At 51.6% G+C, this 22752-nt stretch overlaps 1 protein-coding gene across 10 annotated transcripts in view; it reads left to right on the plus strand.

Annotated features, from left to right (window-relative positions):
- CNTFR (ciliary neurotrophic factor receptor) overlaps window positions 1-22752 on the plus strand; it is a 202440-nt gene that overhangs the window by 104059 nt on the left and 75629 nt on the right. For all 10 annotated transcript variants that reach the window (XM_026796270.2, XM_005491719.4, XM_074532809.1 and 7 more), the window contains one exon: window positions 14933-15014. In XM_026796270.2, the coding sequence (XP_026652071.1) occupies window positions 14933-15014 (82 nt within the window). The remainder of the gene's footprint in view (window positions 1-14932; window positions 15015-22752) is intronic.

Genomic DNA, 22752 nt, shown 5'->3' on the forward strand with positions numbered 1-22752 from the left:
CTGAGAGAAACGTGTCTTTTAAATACTGCTCTGTCTCATAAACAGCAGTCTGTTAAACCATGTCAATGGTACAAGCAGTTTGTGGAGTCCTACAATGCAATCGCCTACAGGTCTGCTCGTTACCTGAGCAGCAAAGTGCTGAACAACTCACAAGTTAATTTCTCGAGCCAGTTGTCTTGGCTGGGGATCAGCTTGCCAAGCAAAATCTGGTAATAACCATGCTCCAGCAGCCCATAGTCAGGTCATGTTTTAGCTGGAGTCTCACTTGCTCTTTGCTCACTCAGACAAGGATCTGGTGTTAAGTCATCTGCACTATGGTTATGCCAAGAAGCCATCAGCAAGTTCACATCCCTGGATTTTTCCAACCCAAAACTTTAAGGCTCAGGATCCTTTCCTTTCTACAGAATGACCCTTTGGTCTTCTCTTTCATCTTTCTCCTCAGAGAAGGAGCTGGAGACAGAGTGTTTCCAAGGTGCTGTCCTTGACCTTGGTCATAACAGAATCCCTTCACTGCCCCTTCAAACTTCCCCCTAGGACATCCCTTTCCTGTTGCTTTCCCCCTCTGTGCTTTTCCCAGCCATGGTTCAGGGCAATAGTATGTACCACATTACATCTCTGCTCTATTTATTTGGTGACCCAAGCTGAGCCTGCTTGTATCAGATGAGGAACAGAAGCTTTCTTGCCCTTTCTGCCGATAGTGCAATCACACCAGCTCCAACACTGGGATATAATTTATGGATTCTGAGCAACAGGTCGGATCCGAGCCAGACATGAGCTTTCAGACTCTTTTATTTCATTCTTTACTTCTTCTTCATTTTTTTTTTCCCTCTCTTAAACCTATTATTTTAGTGTAAACTGCTAACTTTATGCTAGTTTTGAGCTTGTGCCACTTGGAAGGTGTAGACGGCATGGAGAGCCTGGGCTTTGGGCGCCTCCACCCCAAGGCATGGGGTAATGAGCACTTGGATGCCTAATTGCTGCCGTGCGCTGCAGCCTGGGAGGTTTGCTCTCCCATCGCTGCCGTTTCTGTGTGCAATGAGCCGGGGGGACGGCGAGGAGAAACATATATATGTATATATATATATATATATATATATATATATATATATATATATATGCGTGTGCAGCATGGTTATTTTCAAATACGAAATTGCACCTGCAAAAATAGAAGCCAGGAAAAGGACTGGCAGGCAGCTTGGATCTGGGAGGCGCCATGCGTGCGGAGCAGAGATGGAGACGGCGTCTCCGAGTTCCTTTCCCATGCTCGCGACGCCTGATAGTTTTAGCGGACATGGCTTTTCCTCCCACTTGCATTTCAATTAATCATCTGCTTGTCAGCGCTCTTCTCCCCAGCTCCCCTCCCCGCCGAGTCCTGGGGAGCGCTGCGCACACATGCAAGGCGCCCATGCACGCAGCCTGCGTGCTGACGGGCCTGGCTGCTCATTAATCACTCACGGGTGTCGTGCGAGGCGGTCCCCCCAGAAGGAAGTTTGGAAGAGGGATAGACAGACATCTCCTTGGTCTCCGCTTCATCAATGGGGTTGAGCTGAGCACAGGATCTGGCCCTGACACGCTGCGGTCCTGTGGTCTCTGTTCGTCTCCATGCTCGACGTCCCGCTCCAGGCAGAGAGCTCGTCAGGTGTGTTCATCCAGATTTTGCCCTCCAGTATCCGAAACAAGCGCTGAGCAGGTCCATCCCCCTCATAATTTGTGGGGGACTTCATCATATTTAATTTTTCTTGGCAGTGGCATGCTCATCTGAAATGGCTTAAGAAATAGCCTGAGGAAGCTCCAGTCCATAATCCTACCCCTCGCAGGGTAAATACTGAGTGTGGACCAGTTTACTTTGCCTGTTTGGGTTTTGAAAACCTTCAGGCTTAGGTCCTACAACCTGTCTGGGTTCATCTTCCAGCAGGTGATTGTCATGAGACTATGCCTTCCTTAGGGCAAGCCTGAACCTCTCTTGTTGCAGCTCTTGCAGTTCATGCCTGTTGTCTCTCATCTTCCCACCATGGAGGAAATCAGCCTGTCTCCATCTCCTAGTGATCTCTAGGTAGTTGTTGTCAGGTTGCTGTTCAATCCTTCCAAAACCATCACTTTTACAGGCTGTGCAAGCCCTGTTTTTTCAGCCTCTCCTCATCCCCAGCCTCACCACCACCCTTCATGGACTTGCTGGAAGTCAGCATTGCCAGTCTTATACCAGAGCCCCAAAACTGGGCACAGTGCTCCAGATGTGGTTTTAGGACTTTTTTTTTTCCATTTAATTTTTTTCCATAGTGAATCTTACAGACCCTGCCTAGGCATACATTTGGCATCAAATTTCCCCTTTCCCATTGGGAAAGCTTGCCAAAATACATGAAAATTAATAAAGTCTCTGTGTGTGTGCACGCTAGTGTGCACACTTATTTAGGCATGATTCCTCTTTTGAGCATTCAGTAGATTTATTTTCTTACTAATACTTTTCACAAGTGTCTCTAGAACTACAGTTTGAGCCCTGCACAAAGGTGCTGCTCTGCTCAGAGGCTCCTCTGCAACCACAGCAGGAGCTGTGCCCTTTTCCTGAGCCATCTTTGACTTTGCTTCCACAGACACTGTGGGATCAGATGGTTTCTTTTCCTTTCCCCTCTCTTTGCCCAGGGTTTCTCCTAATTAGTGCTCCAAGTTTTATCTGCCAGGAAGAAGGTTTTTTTGGGGCCAGTCAGAATTGCTCCAGCATGGCTGGTACACTCTGTGCTGGGAGGTGCTGTAACTGTAGAGAGCAGATTGTTAGGAATGAGGGGTGCAGCCAGAGTTGGAAAAAGGGAGCACAAATGCCTTAGGAAAGCTTAACGAAGGTTGGGGTCCAGGCAGGCTGCAGAGCAGGAGGCAGAGGTAGGGGCTTAGAGAAAGAAGGGGACCCAAGGGGAGCAAGGGAGCATTTGCTGGAGGTGAGCATCCCAGTTAGAGGGTGAGAAGATGCTCAGTGTGAGTGTGGCTCCTTCCAGAAGAGCTCATCGGCATCTTGCAGAAAAGCCAATGCTGCTGAGAGAGCAGCTGAGGGTGAAGGGGAGGGAGCCAGCAGCACTGGGGGCAGCTGAGGGACCAAACAAGCCATGGCATCCATCCCCTTGCTGGGTCAGGCTCTGCTCTGTGGCCACAGTGAATATTTTCAGCCTTCCTTAGTTTTGCAGAAGGGCATTAGCTAACACACGCCCAGTGGCAAGTCCGGGATGAGCCAGCTCCACATCCCTGGAGTGGAGAGCTGGGATGTGGATTGAAACCTTTTGCTGTGCCAGGGAAGTAGAAGCCAGGCTCCCACTCTGCATCCAGGCAGCATCAGAATGGGCTCAAGCAAGCGGAAAGCAGCAAAACCATGGGCAGAAATCTGTTTCCCCACATTTGCTGCTCATCTGTGGCTCTACCCTGTGGTGAGCTCAGCAGGCTGATGAGTACGAGCAGACCTGACCCTGGCTCAGTTTTTCCTTTGTTCTGCCATTGACAAATATTCGGGATTGAAGTGAAATACTGTGCTTTTCTCTTCCAATGAAAAAAAAAAAAAACCAAACCACAAAAAAACCCCAAAAACAACCAAAAAAAAAAAAAAAAAAAAAAACCACCAGAAGGGAAGGAGCCCCTTTTGCATACTGCACCGGAGAACCCTCATCATCTTGTAGCAGGAGGCCAGCACACATGAATATTCCTGTGCAATATGCGCAAGTGATGAGCCCCATATGCAGGCCTTGGGAGAAATTAAATGTTTTCTACGGCATTTTCCAAAAAGCCTTTCTATCAAAGTGCTTGGCCCGGAGCCAAAAACGCCCCAGCTTTCGTGGCCCCAGCTGGTTGACACTTTTTTTATTATTTTATTTTTAAATGCTGATGAATATTTTCTAATTAAAAAACAAGCCTTCCCCTAAACTGAGTCTTGCCCCAGTGGATGGAGTGGAGCCAGAGACTGGGAGGGGGTTGGAGTCCACTGGGGATTCCATGGCTGCTCTTGGCTGATGGATTTCTCTTCCTTCAGTGCTGGAGCTTGCAGGAAGGGTCCTGAGACAAAAGGCACAGGTGGCCCACATCTGCCCTGCCATGCCTGGTGGAAGGCAGCCTGCCAGGCAGGGGTGGCACCCTAGCTCCTGCCTGCTGCCTGGCCCCCAAGAGAGGGGAGGAATGTGGGCAGGCTCCAGGCAGAAGATTTGAAGCACACCAACCTCCTGGGGGTGCAACTAGGCAAGGGGATTTCCAAGTCAAATTTGGCATTGCAAATGGCTGTCCTTCATATATTGCCCACAAAGGTGAGAATGAGAAAAGCCATGGTGTAATTTTAGGGATGGAAGAGATTTTAGGGGTGGTTGTTGAAGAGAGGCAGATGCATAAGATGAGACTTGATGCTGGCACTTGTCTTGAGCACGGAATAAAAAAGTCCTGATAGTTTTAAGGCATGTGAATGGGGTACAGATTTTGAGGGCTATCAGGGGCATAAAAGGGAGATCAGCACTGGTTCTGTGAACTGGAAGGAAAGAAGAGCCCAGAGTCCAGTGAGAGCCTGGCTGGTGGGGCAGGGTGATTGTGCAGGGATTGTGGGGCCAAGCAGGAGAAGTATCAAGCACTCCCCTGCTTACTCCTGGAGTCTGGTAGCATGGCCACCTCCAGACTCACAGCCCCTAGAACTGCCCTAGGGTAAATAAAGACCTGGATGTGTGCTCCTTGGCTATGAGCCTTCATGGCAGATCACAGAGGCCACTGCATTCATGTTTAGTGTTTGGCTTTGAGGGCTTACTAGTGGAAAACGTGTCTTGCTGCAGGAATAGTGGCGGCAGCTGCCCTCACCTCCATCCTCCTTTGTGACAGCCACATGGCTTGAGAGTGGGAGCTCACAGGGCAAAGCTCAGGGGATGGAGAAACAGCTTCTGGGGTCTGGCAAGGTGGGATTCTCCTAGCTGAGTTGTTTTTCTCCTATACAGCCAGGTTGGCCTCAGACTCCTTTCATTGTAGGTTGTTGGGTGGGAATGTGATGGCATGTCCACCTTGGATGCTGTATCCCATAAAGAATAGGAAAGAAGAAAATGAAGAAGGGAACTGAGCAGTTTGACATCACTAAATCAGTTCTGGGGCTTGGTACCAGTGTATGCATCTTCCCTCCCTTGCAGGGCTGAAAACAAATTGGATTTTATTCCAACCTCTTCTTTACTGAGTATTCATTTAATTCTGCTGGCTTTGCATGGCAAAATATTCCTCCAAGAGTACATCTTCTTGACTTGGTTTTTTGGAAAGAGGCTGAGACTCACAGTCTCACACCATGCCTCACCTGCCAGTGGCAGCGCACAGAGATGCTGGGCTTGCCAGAGCCATGCTTGGTGGAAATCCTCATTTCCAAAAGGGTGTTTTGTTTCCCCCATCACCACCGAGCACATCACACCATCCCAGCACGGGTCTCAGTGGACAATCACTCAGTTCTTCTCTCTGCCCTGCAGGAGCTGCTTCCCTGATGTCAGGCAGGGAATACCTCTAACAAACATGTTAATTTAAGAGCTGTTAAAGCCCAGGGGCAGCGGGAGGTCATAGTCGGCACAAACAGATGGTGTTTTGTCCTTGATAATTAAACTTTCCTGTAGTTTTGGGTGAGATACTTTCTTGACTTTTATTTCAGTGCAGCTGCCTTCAGCCAGCTCCATTTCTCCCTCCTCATCCTCTGCTTGCCCTCATCAAACACTGCCTGTGACGTCTGGGGCAGGATCCCAGGGAGATGGAGGGTCCCCATGGGTTTTCAGAGGGGTCCCCAGCAGCCCCTTGGTCTCACCTCACATACTCTGCTGGCTCCAGGCTCTGGCAGTCAGGGCCCCTCAAAGAGGCAGCAGTTGGAGGCCAGGAGAGGAGGCCAGCCTGGGGTTTTGGGGTACCCCCAGCCCATTTCAGCAATGCTGCTTCTGCCTCTCATGGCTGCTTTTCCCTTTTCACCATCTGCATCCAGCCAGTGCTAAGTTGAGAGGGGGCAAGGGAGCAGGGGCCAGGGAGGTCCTGCTGCAAACTGAGGCAGCAGTGATGCCAAGACAGCTGCTGTCAACCCATGGGGCTTGGCTATGGCTAGGGACATTTCAGAGCAAAAAGAGGACATTTTCTACCCCCTGCTATCCCTGGAGGGTGTTTGCAAGGAGAAGAGGGCAGGCACATCACCCCAGTGCCGCTGCCAGCCTAGGCTCAGTTCTGGGGCAGACCCCTGGGCATACTGAAGAGGCTGCTGGCAGCAGAAAGCCCCTTCCAGCTCCACTGGAGCCAACATGGGCTGCGTTCACCCAGGGGTGGGATTAGCTCCTGCCTGCAATGCTGCCCCTGTCACTTGTCATCAGGGCATTATAGAGCATCCACATGCCTCAGTTTCCCCCATCAGTCGCCCACTTCAAAAGCTGGGTGCTGCTCTGACATAGGGGCACAGACCCCAGGAGGCTGCTCAGGAGATGCTGAGCACCTGTGTTACCACATGGGGTGAGAGTTGTGATGGAACTGTGTGAAGCAATGACCTACAAACCCCATCTATCTGCAGGGTGGGCAGAGTTCCCCTCCTGTCTTCTTTGTCCTGCCCAGGTTTTGAGCAGTGTTCTTGCAGTGAGGAGGGAGGCAGGGGGCAGCCCATTTGCAGGTGGAGGACAAATGTCCTCGCTGTCACGTCTGTCCTGTCTGCCTGCAGTGGCCTGTGATCCAAAAGCATCTTGTGGGATGGTGACCCCAGGAAAGCTGGTGGTCTGAAGCTTTAGAGGCAGTGGGGACACAGCACCTCCCATGGAACCTGGACAGGGAAGGACAGCAAGCAGGGACCAGTGGGGAGCACACATCCCCAGCATCCTGAGCCCCTGTCTGCCTCCTACAGTGTTGCTGCTCTCCCTGGGCCTTGGAAGCTCCCTGACTCCTGCCTACCTCATCCTCCTGCCAACTTGTACTGCAGGCATGGAAGAGAGATGATACAAAGCAGCACAAGCCATAGTCATCATCCCTGAAGGTATTTAAAAGACATGTAAATATGGCACTTAGGAACAGGGTTTAGTGGTGGACTTGGCAGTGTTAGGTTTACAGTTGGACTTGATGAGGCTTTTGTCCAACCTAAATGATTGATTTTATGATTCCATGATCCTGAGGCATCTCTAGGGAGGCAGCATCAGAGTCATTGGAGTGTCTTCCTCTGTGCCAGCAGCTTAAAAAAAAAGAAAGCCCAAGCAAAAAGCCAGGCTAAAATTAAAATGCCCAAGAAGCTCTGTACAATAGGGTGTTTCATCAGTTACACTCCCAGTATGCTAAGCCAGTATCTTCTTCCCTCCTTGGACAAGACATCTGCCAAGATCTCTTCCAGTGCTCCTCAGTCCAATCTGCTCATGTCCCTGATCCCCTGCCACACAACTTCAGGCTGTCATCCTCCTCCAGCTCTCTCTCAGCGTGTTGGCAAAAAGCAAACCTGCCCTGCTGTTTGAGCAGCAATGCTGTGGCCTCGGTCCTTGGACACCTGTGTTGGTTCAGGAGTGAGCTGTAGCTGTCCCTGGCTTGGGGACATCACCACTGGAAGGTTTACTGGGGCCAAGCAAGCACGGTCCTGCCTGTGCTGGAGGAAGGGGGTCCTGCAGGGTGCCAGCAGCCTGTTTGGGGTTGCAGCTGGCAGTTTTGCCCTGCTTGCCCCTGTGTTTCCACAGCAGTGCTGTGCTCTTCACCTCACACAACCCCAGTGCCAGCGAGCTCAGACACAGTGCCCACACTGTGTCCAACCCCTTGCCTGGGTGCTGCAGAGAACAGCCCTGCAGAGGAGCAAGACTGGGCTGGTAAGATATACAGTCTTTGTGTTTCGAGCAAAATAAGGTTTCTGTGGAACCTGTGTCTGCAGGTGCTATTGAGAGGGATGCTAAAGCTGCTGTGGCCAAACATGCCCCAAAATCTCTCCTAGCAGTGACCACAGGAAACAGCATGCTCCTCTGTGCCATGTCTGCTGTGTCATGGGCATCCAGCTGATAGGAGAAGTCTGTCTGGACAAGCCCTGCCTGTCCTCCCTTTCCTCTTTGTTTTGCTCAGGATGGCGTATGACTGTGCCACAATCCAGATTTTAATACTAGGCTGCTTTTCTCTGCCCTGGAGCTTTGGATCTGAAGGGATGTTGGGTATTTCATAAAGCAACCTCACTACAGAGTCTCCCCAAGGCAGAAAACAGGGTTGTGAGCAAAATGCTTGGGGGACTGAAGGGCGATAGAACCTCGCAGACAAAAATAAGAAATGTTGCCAGCATTTGCCTGGAAAGCAGAAACTGAACCTGGCATGAGACAGCAGGACCTTCCTAAAGAATTTGGGATAATTTGCTCAGTGTATGGGAGTTTGGTTTTGATTTTTGTGGAGTTGTTTTGGTTTTGTTCTGCATCATTAATTTTCTACTTTTGTGGGTGGAGGCTGGGAATGGAAGTGCCAAAAATCAGCATAACACCAAGAGCTCCATCCCACAGTAACCACAGCCTGGAGACTCAGACTGAGCAGGAACTGCTCCCAAATATGCCCATCTTAGGTGATTTCTCCAGCTTCCAGAGAGGAGCACTGGGAAGCACCTGAACCACCAGCATCTCCCATCTCCAATTTCTCTCCCTTCTCTGTCTGATCCCTTCTGTCTGTCCCTGACATGGCACCATCTATGGAAAAAGCACTGCTCAGGACCTCATTTGAACAGAGGCTCCAGATAAAAAGCGCTGGTTCTGGCTGCTCTTTAATAGAAGCAAAGATCCTATTGATTCCTGCAACCTCTCTCTGCAGGGAGCCAGGAACGCTGAGTGCAGAGGAAAGCTGAGTAAAAAGAGAGGGAAAATATCATTTTCCATTGTTGGTCTGAGCTTTCCTGCGTCTCAAAGGCTGCCTGGGTGGGGCTGTGGGCTGTGGAGAGGTGACGCTTGGGTATGGCAGCACAGCTGACCTTCCTGCCCAGGTGGCACTGGTGTCTCTGAGGAATAGTCCTGGGACAATGTTGTTCCCCTGCCATGGGGATTCAAGCCCCTGCTGCCCTGCTGTGCCTCCTCACACTGCTGGTGTTGAAGATGTGTGATGCTCATTAGTATGCTGCTCCTTGTGCTGGCTTTTATCACTGCTGGAGCAGGCAGCCAGCCTTGGAGTGCTGCCCTCCACGTGAGGAAAAGCTGGTGGGCATGGTGGGAGTTTGAGGACAGGTATGGGCTGTGAGAAACATCCCCCTGAAGGCTCCAGGAGGGAACAGGGAATGGGCAGCAGCATGCAGTTGCCTGTGCAGCAGCACTGCCCCACAATGATGTGGCACCAGGGGCAGGGTCACTGGAGAGGCTCCCAGGGATTGTACCTGTCCCATGCTCTCCTGACATGGTGCTCCTGCCTGTCCTGGGGCCATGGAGGGATCAGAGCACCCCAGTGTGTCCCAGGGGTGGGCTGCACTGTCCTGATGCTTTTGGGCACCAATTTGAAGAGCTGCCAGGTGTAAGGTGATTGCCCTACCCTGCTCCTGGAGCAGGAGTGCCCCAGCCCCTGGAGCTGCAGGTGACAGCCTCACTCCTGGGACCCTCAGGACTCTGCTGGTCTTTCTACAGCTCCCTGCCCCAGTGGCAGCATGTCACCATGATCCACAGAAGCAAGAAATTACCTGGGAGCCAGCTTGCCAGTCTGGGGGATTCTCAAACAACATTCTGAGCCTTTTCATGGGTTGTTCCTCCCTAGACCATCCCAGCTGCCTCTGGAGCTCCTAAACTCTGCATTACTCTCTGAAAAGCAGCTCTGATTTAATCTGGGCTGATGCTCCCTCCCACATAGCTGCTTTCTTCAGCCCCATGGATATGGGGAGTAGCTTTGGTCATTGCTTTTCACACTGACACACCTTGCCAGTGGCATCCAGGGAAGATGGAGCAACCTTCAGCAGGGCTGTTGAAACCAAGAGCTCTGCAAGCCCACAGCTGCCTTCGGGGGCACACCTTCAACCCAAGCAGCTGGGAAGGTTTGTGAGGACCACCCTTCCACCATTTGTCCATCTCCTGGACCACAAGGGCAGGAGGGTGTGTGCTGCCATCCAGGGGTCCAGCAGTGCTCACTGGATGGCAGAGGCAGGGTGATGAAGGAGCTCTGCTGTGGGGTGCTCCTTCCTCCAGGCTATCTTCCTCCTTGGAGCCTTTGCTTCATCACCAGCAAGGGAGGAGGTGGAGGGAGGAAAGTCACAGTCCATGAGAGCCAAGAGTGAATTTATTTCAGCTGGCCCAAGTCATCCCTGTGGCACTCGTGGTCCAGTGGGGCAGTGCTAATTGCTCTATTGACAGTGGGGGTTTAAATTAGATTTAAGAAAGCTTTTCAGGCAGTGGGGATTCTGTCTCTGCTGATAAGGCTTTCTGATAGCACATATGAAGGAGATGATAAAGTTCCTCTTTTCTCTCTTCCTCTTAGGCAGCAAAGAGGAGTTTAGTGCTGACAGGGCACTGTAAGGCCCGAAGGCTTTAGGGCTGTTAGCAAGTGTCTGATATTAAGTGACAACTATTTTTTCCTCTGCTTCCCTCGCGTTGCTGCCAGGGATGATCTGAAAGGAGGAGACAGCACTCAGTGCTGTCAGGTGCCCAAGCAGAGCTGCCCACATGGTGCAACCCCTGGGAACCTGGGGCTGGAGGGTGTCCTGTCACCTTTGGTGCTTCACTGCTCCATGGCAGCACCACACCCTGCCTCTGGGAGGAATGGCATGCCACAGGAGGCACCCTGCATCCCCAGGGCTGGGAGAAGCCGTGCCAGCATCTCTGGCCTAGGCTGAGGAGTCAAGAGTGGCTTTGATAAGTGTGTTGTTTCTCCTTCAGTAACGCTGGTGCCCAGGAAGTGCCTGCTGCCAGTGCAGGGCACTGTGATGCCTGCAGCTGGCACCTGCACAGTACCACACCTCAGCAAGAGGCAGACTGGGACCTGGCCTGCTGGACAGGTGGGCTGCAGTGCCTGCAGGCAGCATCTGCGCTCCAGGTGTTGGGTACCAACACAGCCAGCCCCTGTGGTGCAGGTGTGCAGTAACACCTACACTCAGCAGCTGCAGTACAGGGGGTACCTGAGCACGTGTTGGGGGTGTCTGCAGTACAGGGGAACTGTAGCAGCTACAGCCTGTGTCAGCAGGCAGGGGTCCATCCCCAGTGCAGGTGTGCAGCACAGGTGTCCATGCACAGCCCAGGTGTCCATGCACAGCCCAGGTGTCCATGCACAGCCCAGGTGTGCAGCACAGGTGTCCATCCCCATCCCAGGTGTGCAGCAGAGGTTCTAGCACAGCATCGACAGTTGCTGTGGGCAGTGCAGTCACACCTTGGTGCCTGCCTGCAGGACAGGTGCTGCAAAGCTCCTTTGGAAGGCTCAGAGCAAAGCTGGAGGGGAAGCAAATGACTAAACAGAGTTTGCGTTTCCCTAATTCACTGCTTCAGAGCCAGACTCAAAACAGCACCTGGTGGTGAATTGTCTGATGGAAGACTTTGTCATGGAAACACTAGGTTTTAAAACTACCACTTTTCTTCTGAGGCAGCCACACAGTTCTAGAATGAGGGTTTTATTTATTTATCATTGCTGAGAGCAGCCTGTGACAGGTGAGAGTTGTGGTGGGAGACTGGGGTGCAGCCCACATCCCTCACCAGCCCTGCCCTGGAGCTGCTGTTTCCAGGTGCCAGTTGGTACTCCATTGCTAGTGGAGAACTGGAAGGGATCCATGCCTGTGCCTACTCAAAAGAGGACACTGGGACTGTTGAGCAGAAAATGTCATCCTACTTTTTGCCTGGATAGACTGGAATCCCTTGCCTGGAATCCCTTTCACTCCTGCTGTACTCCCTCCTGGGACTGTCCTCACCCCATCACAATACATCAGCTAATGTCACATTGCTGTGCCCCTTCAGTCCTGATCCAGCTCAGGGAACACAGGCCTGGAAACATTTGGTTTAGACTGAGAACTGCTGGAGGGGACCTTATCCATGTCTGTGTTGAGTTGCCTTCTGCTAAGAGGGACAATGGCTGATGCCCTCACTATCCTCGGTATAGAGGACAAGGCAGGGAAAGATCAAACAGGAAGTTGGGGACAGGGAGGATGGCTCCAGACCTGCTGGTCCACCACTTCATATGTTCCCTCTCCCCCTTTCTTCTTCCCCAGGCTCCTCTTTTCTCTCTACCTCTAAGAAATTATTCATTACTTGGGAAAATTTACCTTTTGCACAGAAGATTGAGTTTCACACTGCAAGCTTTGCTGTGTAATACATGTGGTTCCCCTCCATCACCTATAAACTGCTCCCTGCTGCCATGGGGACATAGCTCAGGACTCTGCACACCTGGTCAGCTGCTGCTCACTGGCCTGTGCACCCGAATGCCAGGGTTCTGGCTTTTACTAGAGAAACAGATAAGCAAGCAAATACAGCAACAGAAATTTGCATTGGAAACATCTGCAGAAATTGCAAAGGCTTTGTTATGTGCTTGGGGAAAAAAAAATCAACATGGCTTTGGGCAAAACAGTCAAACAAAGCAAATACTGCATGGAAAATTGCAATCCAAGTGAGAAGAAGTTGGTTTTCTGGCTAGATTTTTGTCCTAAAATAGCTTCTCTCCTCCCTGGTCACAGGGCTAATCTCTAAGAAGAAATGAGGTTTCCAGGGTGAGAGCAGCCAAGTGGTGAATTCTCTGTGCTGTCACTGTAAGCCTCTGCCTGTGTCCTGGCCATGCCCCAGAGTCCTCAGGGATCTTATCTGAGTCCCTCTACTCTCTCTTACTCCACCTGTATTCCTTGAGACCATCAATGCTTTGGGACAGGAACCATTCCCTGCTACATAACTCTGTTTTGATACTGGCCTAGGCACATGGGCAGGAGCAGCAGTAATTATTTTAAGAGCTGATGAGACAAGAGAGGAGCAGCAGGGGGTGGGCAGCAGGTAGCTTTGCTCCCTGGCAGGGCCAGGAGGTAGAATATGATGCTGGAGATGATACTTGCACTGAGCCAAGCTAAAGACTGCATCAAGGAGATCTCACACTTTCCAAAGAGCAGTCTAGTTGCTGGGGGTCCAGTCCCACCTCCTGTCATTGTCCCCAGAAATGGGGTGGCTGCACTAGCTGGAGATACCTGGGCTGTGGTGAAGGGAGGCTATGACCCCTGGTTCCTTGCCTGCTGCAAGTCCTGGTGCCACCCATCAGCCCCCAGGGCTGTAGAAAGGGAATATTCAGTGGAAAGTAAATTAGAGTGCAAATAGGAAGAGTTGGCTCCTGGGTTGCAGGTGGTTTCCCAGCTGCTCAGGGTCCCACATGCCAGCAGTGCCCCAAGATGAGGCATTGCCACCTGCCTCAGGTTCCAGCTGTCACCCACTGCCTGAGGTGCCACTTGTGATGGCAGCTGGGGCACAGGTGGGGTGGCAGTCAGGGAGCCATGCTGCAGGCACAGAGGGGACACATGGAAAAGGCAGTGGAGGGCAGGCATGAGAGAAGCAGGGGGGAAGAAGAAGAGTGAGTGATAAGGAGATTGTAATTAGCACTTGGCGCTCCTCGCCCAGAGCTTTCAGAGGAAGGTCACCTTCATTATCTCTGTTTTACAGATGGGGAAACTGAGGCACAGGGAAGGCAGTTGGAGTGATTTGCTCAAGGTGACCTGTGAGGGCTGTCAGCAGGGTCTGGGTCTTGTCTGTCTATGCTCTGCAGCACCAGCACACTGGGAATGACTCTTGCTGCCAGCCCTTGGAGCTCAAACCCAGCACTGAAAGATTAAAGGACATGGATCCCTTCTCTGCCCATCTCCAGGCTCATCCTCTTCAGCCCCACTGTCTAGACCCCCAACATCCCCGCCCCTAAGAGACATTTGAGATCAGGCTGGTCCAGCTGCACCCCAAAATCTGCCCGTGCAATCCCACCCAGCTGCTCTTGCCTTCCCTCCAGCCCTGCCAAGGCTCCCTGCGAGCCCGAGGCCGTCTGGGCTCCTGCAGCAGTCCTGTTGGGTAATGGAATATGTTTTGCTGGTTTTTTTTCTCTCACCAATGAAGCTCCCCCTTTATTTAGGTTTAAATGGATGCCATCTGGCTAATGAGCCCTTACTCATGTTCTAGATTAAAAGGCAATCCTGTGCACGTTACCGATATGGCACTGGAGATTAGAGAGGCTTAAATGGTTTTGAAGGTGCAATTTGCTTTTCATGCATGGTGCAATTTACTTCCTGGTGGGTGGGCCAGCATCCCCGTGGCTGTCCCCAGCAGCTCCCTCCTGGCTCTGGTCTCCTCTACCAGCCCTGACTACATGAAAATGAGAGTTTGGGCATCTCCAGCCTGGCAGGGCCATGCAGGATATCATTGTAGTTACTGCTGCCATTTGTCCACTCCTAGAGGGGCTTTCTGGTGCAGGCAAGATATCTTCATCACCTGCATTCTTAGCTGTCACTCCCTCCATACCTCCCTGCACCACAGCATCCCCTGGCACAAGGCACAGCTCACCAGGACAGAGTAGCCTCTGCCCCTCTCCCAGCCCAGAAAAGTGGGGGACAGCTATGGCCCATCAAGATATTGATGGCAGGTGGCTGAGGCTGAGGTCTCTGCTGTGATTAACATCTTGCCCATCCTGCATCATCAACTGTGAACTACCTGGGTGTGCTCCCATCTCCTCAAAACCCCTCTGCAACCCATTTGCAGGTAGCATTGCCTCCTGGGATGATGCTGCATCTGCCAAGGAGAGCCCCACCAGGGACTGGATTTCCTAAGGAAAATGTTGAGAATGAGACAGGGAAGATGGAGCATTTGTGCATGTCATGCATGTCATCACCTCCAGGCACCTCCCATGGAAAGTGCCACAGGCTATGGAGTGATGAAGTGTGCCCCAGCAAAATGCCTCATTTTGCAGTGAATTTCCCCTTGGCTGCCATGGAGCTGGTTTTACAGTCATCTCCTTGCAGTCCCATCACTGGGATCTCTCAGCCCTGGGGGCAAGCCCTGACTGCTCCTGCCTGTGTTTGCTTCCACAGATGGCTAACCCTGTGCCGTCAGCGTGCTGCGTGGTGCTCGCCGCGGTGGTGGTGGTGTACGCCCAGAGGCACAGCCAGCTGGGTGAGTCCTTCACGCCCCCCTCCCAGGCCCTGGGGGTCCTCAAAAATGGGAATCCTGCTCCTTCAGCCCCTCTCTCCTGGGGGAATCTGGGTGCACCCTCCAGGTGTGCCTGATATTATTGCTGTGCATGTTATCAATTCTCTCCATGACAAGTGTCCTCTCCAACCCATCACTGTGGGGTTTGGGCATCCTGCATCTCCCTCTGCTGATGCCCCTTGCCCTGCCCACAGCTCTCTGTGTCCCTACTGCTTTGGACCTCTTTGCCCACTCTTTTGTGGACACTGCCCCATGCAGCCTGCCCATGAAGGGATGAGGAGTTGGGAGGAAGCACCAGCCTGACAGCCTGACAGCTCCAAACTCCAATCACCTCTAACAGCTCCATGACACCTGGACCCATGAAAATGATGGATGATGCTTCATCTTCCTCTCACCTCCTTGTGGTGACTTAATCCCCACTGCCACCATATATCTGTGCCCACCACTAGCTCACATCTCTCCAAGTTGGCAGAGGATTCAGGGCTTATTTTAGTGTTGGCTTTAGAGGGATCACCCTTTAGAGTCTTTGGTGGCACTGGGAGCCAGAGGAGCCCCACACAATCCTGGGTCTAGGCAGGAGCAGGAAGATTATGAGGGATGGCTGGTCTTGGTGTAGGGTCCAGTTCTGCAAAAATAGGAAAAAATGGGGAATCTCCAGAATTACCTGCTTTTCCTGGCAGCCTGTCTGTAGTAGCTTTTAGAAGATCTTGGAGGGGAATTTTGCTCATTAACTCAAGTAAAGACACCTATGCATCCTTGGGCTCTGTGAAATTGAGGAATCCAGCCAGAGTGCCCACTGAGCTGCCTTAAATCCACTTGGGTGGGTTTACATTGCCACAAGCTTCCACCTTGGACACAGAGCCAGGGTTTGGCAGCACATCCTCATTGCATGGGGACAGCCACTCTCTGGACACAGAAGGATTTTGCTGGTTGGTGTTTCAGGAAGGTCCCCAACCCCTTCCCAGGGTGCCTGCCTAAAGCATTTGGGCGCTGTATGTGGTGGTGCTGTGATGCTTCCTGCAGAGAAGCAAAGCTGCTCTCTCCTGCTGTGCTTGCAGGATCACTGCCTGGGGAGCTTTAAAGGACCTGGCAAGAGGACAGCAGAGCATCCTTTGGATGCTTTGAATAGTAACCCAGGCCTGCTGCACAGGGAGGTGCACAAAACACAGAAGTGCCAGGTACTTCAGGGTTGCACACACTTGAATTGTGTTGTCTAGAGAAGAACAAATGCTGCTGCTCACCAGTGAGCAGGTCCACACATTTTGCCGCTGACAGCTGGTGCAGAGCTGCAGTGACTGTCACCTTCTGCTCTGTGATACAGCAGGATTGAGGGGTTCAGCAGCATAGCCTCCCATGTCCTCGTGTCCCTCACGTTTCCCTTGCCTGCCTGTGTCTGGGAGGGAGATTTTTGGGGCACCAGCTCAAAACTGAAGCTGCTGAGGCCTGTGTGTATCAACAACTGCCTGAATGGAGTGAGAAGTATGGCAGGGCTCTTCCCATCTGTGGCAGCTTCACTGGGCGACAGAAAAAGCCTACGGGGTCAGAAAATTACTTATGAGACAGTAGAACACCTTCAGGACTGCCCTCAATCTGTCCCTCCTGGGCACCTCTCTGAAATTCCGAGGTTTGCTCTGGCAGGAGCTTTGGAGCAGCAGATCTCCCTCCCACTCCACCATTCTCAGCTCGGAGGGGCTCCACACAGGCAGGTCAACACCAGAGACCCAAAGCTTGTGCCCCGTGCCCCCCAGCCAGAGCTCAACCCCTGCCCTGCTGCAGCCTCTCCTCACCAGCCGAGCCCAGAGCTTATCCCCCACCAGCCGGGCACTGGGGCTGGAAGTGCACACCAGGAATGGGGCTGGAAGTGCACAGCAGGAATGGGGCGGGAGGATGGGTTAATCCCACTGGTGGCAGGGACCCGGTGGAGTGGTGGGGAGATGCTGGCACAGAGTTCATTTATCATGCACTTGAGGCACGTTCGACTTTAATAGCTCATGAAGCACTCTAAGAGATGCATTAGCACTGAATACTTGAGTGAGGAGGATGTGACAAGCTGTTAAGTGAGCATGAGCACGGCGGAGGGAGCCTGGCCACCCTCTCCTGGCTCTGTATGCACCGCGGTGGTTACTGGAGCATCCTGCAAAGTGCCACATGAATTAATAAAAGCAGCGTCAGGCTTGGTGAAGGTGAGGCTGTTCATGTAATAACCCCTCTGCTGCTCACCGTTAGTCCTTCTCCTAGGAGCAGGCAGAGCATCTGTCTGGGATGCAGAAGCCTGGGATGATCCCCAGTGTTGAGGAAGGGAGTGGAGGAGCTCAGAGATCAGTGGGTTTGGGGTTTCTGTGGCCTTTGGGGTGGCGGAGCTCCCTTGCCTTGCGTCCCTGGCAGGCTGCTCAGGTTTCACGTGCATCGCACAGCTGGGGACTGAACTTCCCAGGGGATGGACACTGGGTGGTGGGAGACCAGAGACATCCATCAGGGCAGCTCCAGAGGCATGCTCAGAGGCTGGCAGTGATGTTCTGGCTCTAGCAGTGGGTTTGGGCTGTCCTGCTGCGGGGAGAGGCAGAGGGGCAAAGGAAGAGGGTGTGCAGGACTGTCATCCCCGGTGCATGAATAATCAGCTTTAGATGGGGCTGCCAGATTGGGCCAACCTGCCTGCAGAGATGAGCATTGCCCTGGACAGCCACAGGCTGTCCCCATCTGTGCAGATCCAGCTGGCATGGAGGGATGGATGTGATGGTGTTCACAGGGGTCCCAGGACAAGGGAAGAGACATGAATCTTGACTCATTGTTTGAGAAGGCTGATTTATTATATTATGATATGTATTATATTAAAAGAAAATTATATATTACAACTATACTAAAAGAATAGAAGAAAGGATTTCATCAGAAGGCTAGCAAGGAATGAAAAGGAATGATAATAAAATCTCGTGACTGCTCACAGCCTCAACACAGGTGGCTGTCATTGGTCGTCAAGTAAAAGCAATTTTACATGCTGGGTAGACAATTCTCCAGATCTCATTCCAAAGCAGCAAAACATGGAGAAGCTGAAGCTTCTCAGGAGGAAAGATCCTGGCAAAAGGATTTTTTATAAAGTATGTCTGTGACAGCTGGACAGGAGCTGCAGGAAGAATGGGAGAGCACACAGCAGGCAGAACAGGCTGAAAATCTGGAGAGAAGAGGAGAGCCTTGGGCCCTCTGTAAGGAATCACAGAATGGTTTAGGTTGGAAGGGACCTAAAGATCACCAAGCTCCAATCGCACAGCCATGGACAGCAACAGCTTCACTAGACCAGTTTGCATAAAGCCCCATCCAGTCTGGCCATGAACACTTCCAGGGACGGGACATCCACAGTTTCTCTGGGCAGCCTTCACCAGTGCCTCATCATCTTCACAGTGAAGGATTTATTCCTGATATCTAATCTAAACCTACTCTTTTTCAGTTTAAAGCCATTATGCCTTGTCGTGTCACTGCATGTCCTTGTGAGAAGTCCCTCCTCAGCTCTCTTGTAGCCCCTGCATGTACTGGACATTCATCCCAAAGCCTTCTCTTTTCCAGGATGAAAAACACCAAGTATTTCAGCCTTTCCTCATAGAAGAGGTATTCTAGCCCTCTAATCAACTTCCCATTATTGTGGATAGCTCAGTTTTCCTTCCTGTGTTTCGTTCTCCAGGCAGTGGCTGCTGCCAATTTATTTCGGAATGGAGGAAGGTGCTGGGGGAAGCTGAGCAGAACGCGGATGCGATTGCTGTCTGCTGTGACACTCGCACCTTTGGTTGTCCAAGGCCTCCACTCTGTGAGAGCAGAGCTGGTGGGGCTCCCTGCAGTGCAGTGACCTCCTCCCTAGCAGGGTCTGGGTTCCTTCAAAGGTCTGGAAGAGGTCACTGCACAAGCTTTGGGGTTTAACCCAAGCTCTTATGTGGGAAGTATGTATGTGGCGGAGATGCCTCTCCACATGTCAGGCTACAAAGTGTACTTGCATATCAGGCTACAAAATGTACTTGCATGGGTGATTTCACCTTTTTGTACTGAGTGCTCTGACTGCCTGTTGCTGGACTTAGTTATTGCACCCAATGCCTAAGGCAGTCCTGAAAAGAGGGAGCTCTGCTGTGACCAAGGTGTCTTCCCCATCCATCAGCCCTGCCAGAGTTATGTCCACATCTGTCCCAGACTGAGATTTCTTTGCTTTTAAAAGAGGAGTAATTCTGCTTTATTGATCCTCACCTTGCTGAATTAACTCATGTTTAAACAATAATTATGTTTTCACCCAGGAGAGGAGACAAAGAGATAAAAGGCTCTGGAAATGAATGCACTTCACATGCCACATGCTGGGGTTAATTTATTGATGGGTGAAGAAGCTCCCATCTCCTCTCTTCCTCACCAGCTACAAGCAATTAGCCCCCATCATTCCTCAGCCGAGGAAAAGAGAGATTTTGTTTCATTACTCTCCCTTTTTTCTTGCTCTCTTAAGCCCTGACTAATGTTTTGCAGTCGGTTCTGCTGCAAAGCCTCCCGGGGGCTCCAGTTTGCACATACCTTGTTAGAAATGCTGCTGCAATGACAAAGCCCAGACCAGTAAATAGCCTTCAAAATGCACAGCAAAGCCAGGCAAATTGGCTTTTCAAAGAGAAACCAGCCGTAGATAGGAAAACCTCTTTCTCCTTCTAGAATTGCCCAGCCTTGTCTGTGTTGCATTTTTTGGCTGACAGGGGTGTGACCAGCTCTTTCTGCACTTTGCTTCCTCCAAGTAAGTGAGCCCATGCCAGGGAGTGCCATCTGCCTGGCATGCTTAAACTAGACACTTTGAATTTGGAGGTATTCTCTGGATTTGCTGTGTAGAGATGGTTTGTACATTCACACCAGGCTGTGTGTTTTGTTTGTGTAGGCTTTGGTTGCTATGCAAATGCAGTTGAGTTGAGGTGACTGGATTCAAGAGGTGTGATGGGGTAGCCTTGTGCATGCATCCTAAGATGGCTCTGCAGGAGTGCTATCTACAAATATGCATTCATAAGTATATTTGAAGTATCTCCTCTCCTCTCCTCTCCTCTCCTCTCCTCTCCTCTCCTCTCCTCTCCTCTCCTCTCCTCTCCTCTCCTCTCCTCTCCTCTCCTCTCCTCTCCTCTCCTCTCCTCTCCTCTCCTCTCCTCTCCTCTCCTCTCCTCTCCTCTCCTCTCCTCTCCTCTCCTCTTCTCTCCCCTCCCCTCCCCTCCCCTCCCCTCCTCTCCCCTCCCCTCCCCTCCCCTCTCCTTTCCCCTCCTCTCCCCTCCCCTCCCCTTTCCTTTCCCCTCCCCTCCCCTCCCCTCCTCTCCTCTCCTCTCCTCTCCTCTCCTCTCCTCTCCTCTCCTCTCCTCTCCTCTCCTCTCCTCTCCTCTCCTCTCCTCTCCTCTCCTCTCCTCTCCTCTCCTCTCCTCTCCTCTCCTCTCCTCTCCTCTCCTCTCCTCCCCTCCCAGCACTGTCACAGTGTCCTTCAGTCATGCATTAAGTGACATGACAAACATCTGTCATGTGTTGTTTGTTTGCGCACCCATTCCCCAGGGTGAGTTGCGTGTGCAGCAGAGTGATCTTGAATTTTTGTAATTGCCAGGGCACAGGCAGTTGCTGGGGCAAACAAGGTCAAAGGGACTGACCGTGTGTGCAGAGTGGGCTGGCTGGGAGGCTGGAAGTGGTGCCTTCTTCCAGGCACAGGCTGGGGCCACTTCAGGAAAAAGTTCTGTATTCTCATGAAATAGCACCTTCCTACCTCCCATGACACCTCCTCCTTTCTGCCCCAGCTAGGTTTTGCTCTCAGCACTGCCACTTTATCTCCAAGTGGCTCCTGACAAAGCCTTATCAGTGTTGTCCTCCCCAGGACACCGTCCTGCATTCTGCCAGTCTGACCTACATTCCTCCACTGGAGATGAATGGACTTGTGTTTGGCTACATAAAGCACATGCTTATGCTGAGGGAAGGCTCGTATATTAACTGCTCTGGACTCTGTGTGTGATGGACTCATCCCTCCCGTTACATACATCAGCCCTTGTGTCACTGGCAAACTTTGCCAGCAACAGTTTTATGTTGCCTTCAAGATAATTGATAAGACAAGTGATTAGCAATTGGCCAAGAACATATCCCGGCGGGACCACACTGGGAACACCCTCCTGCAATGATGATTCCCCATTAACAATTAATTCCCCATTAGCAATTACATTTTTTAATCCTTCCTGTTATAACTCTGGATGCTCTCATTATCCAGCTGGCTGAAAATACCAGCCTCATTCCACACTGTAGCCCCATTCAGCAGAGTCTGCTTAAATCATTCTGAAGGCTGCCATTCAAGGGCAGGCACCTGCTCTCTGCCTCTTCTTGCTCATTGTTGCTCACAGCTGAGCTAGCCCAGGCTCGTGGCCATCCGCTGGGATCCAGCATTTTCCCAGTGGGATTACTGCATCTGCTGGGGGACAATCTGCTGGCTCATCCCATGCTGGCCAGAGGTACAACCTGGCTGTAATTCAACCTGATGCCTTTCCAAGGAAGGTCCATCATCTCCACCCCTGAGCATTCATTACTGTGATAGTTTTCCCACTGCCTCCCTATCTTCCCTGCCAGCCCACAGGTGCAGGGAAGCAGAAGACACAGCAACCCCCCCTGCAGGGACACCCCAACTGCAACCTGTTGGATTCTGCTGCACATTGTTGGGTGTTTAAGTCACCTTTGTTGCTCTGATCTTCCCTGGTGAAGATCAGAAGAAGAAGAAGTATCCTGGACCCAAACAGGCACAAACATCTGCATCCTCCCCTTTCCATTTCTACCCCTCTCTCTGTTCATGAGCACCTGGCTTTTATTTTTCTTTTTTTTTTTTCCAGCACAAGATGCATCTCCCGAAAGGTTCCCTGCCTGCAAAATAAAAGAAAACAGCAAAAATAGCCCAAGGTCCTGGAACAACTTTTTCTATTACTGGACATCCCCCTGAGCTCAAGTAGACTTCCTGCCCAGACACAGAGTGAATTACAGCCAAGCTCTAGGCAGCTGACCTTGTGGTCAGCCAGAGCAGAGGCTTGCTAATAAATGTGGTCAGCCCCACCACAAACAGCCTATTTTTAGTGCCTGTGCTTTCTTGCCCACTGCCTCATCACTCCACAGGTTCCAGAGCTGAGCATCCCACAGGAGTCCAGCCAGCAATGCAGGATAGCCCTGTCAGGAGCACATCCCAGGCTTGCTCCTTTCTTCTTGGAGCTAGGAAATCAAGAGGGTTCATTTCCACAGATTGCCTGTTAATTTTGTGCTGCAGAGAGTCACTGGTGTGCAGCACAGCGTGGCCTGTCCTGCTGGGACACACTGCTCGTGCCTGTCAGACGGAGATTGGAGAGCTCACAGTTCTTACCTGTGAGTGAAAAATAACCACAGGTCAGCAATAAGATTGATATCCCGTTGTGCTAAGTGCTGTCAGATGCAGGAGGTGAGATGTTCTAGAAGTGCAAGTGGGGGAGAGAAGGGAGGGACAGGAGTAGAGGGACTGGCAGTGAGGTGAGAGGAAACACAGCTTGATGGTTCAGGGCTTTGAAGTCTTGCTTTTTGCAATTTACCAAAGTTTGTGGACATTGCGAAGAAGCTGCCTGCTTTCCATGTACAACTCTGGAGTCACTGGAACTGAATTTGCCACTTTCTGGAAATGGAACTAGTTGTTTGAAATGGAGCTGATGAAGTTCTGGAGTAAAGTGGAGATCTG

Source organism: Zonotrichia albicollis, chromosome Z, assembly GCF_047830755.1.
Source record: "Zonotrichia albicollis isolate bZonAlb1 chromosome Z, bZonAlb1.hap1, whole genome shotgun sequence".
Taxonomy (NCBI): domain Eukaryota; kingdom Metazoa; phylum Chordata; class Aves; order Passeriformes; family Passerellidae; genus Zonotrichia; species Zonotrichia albicollis.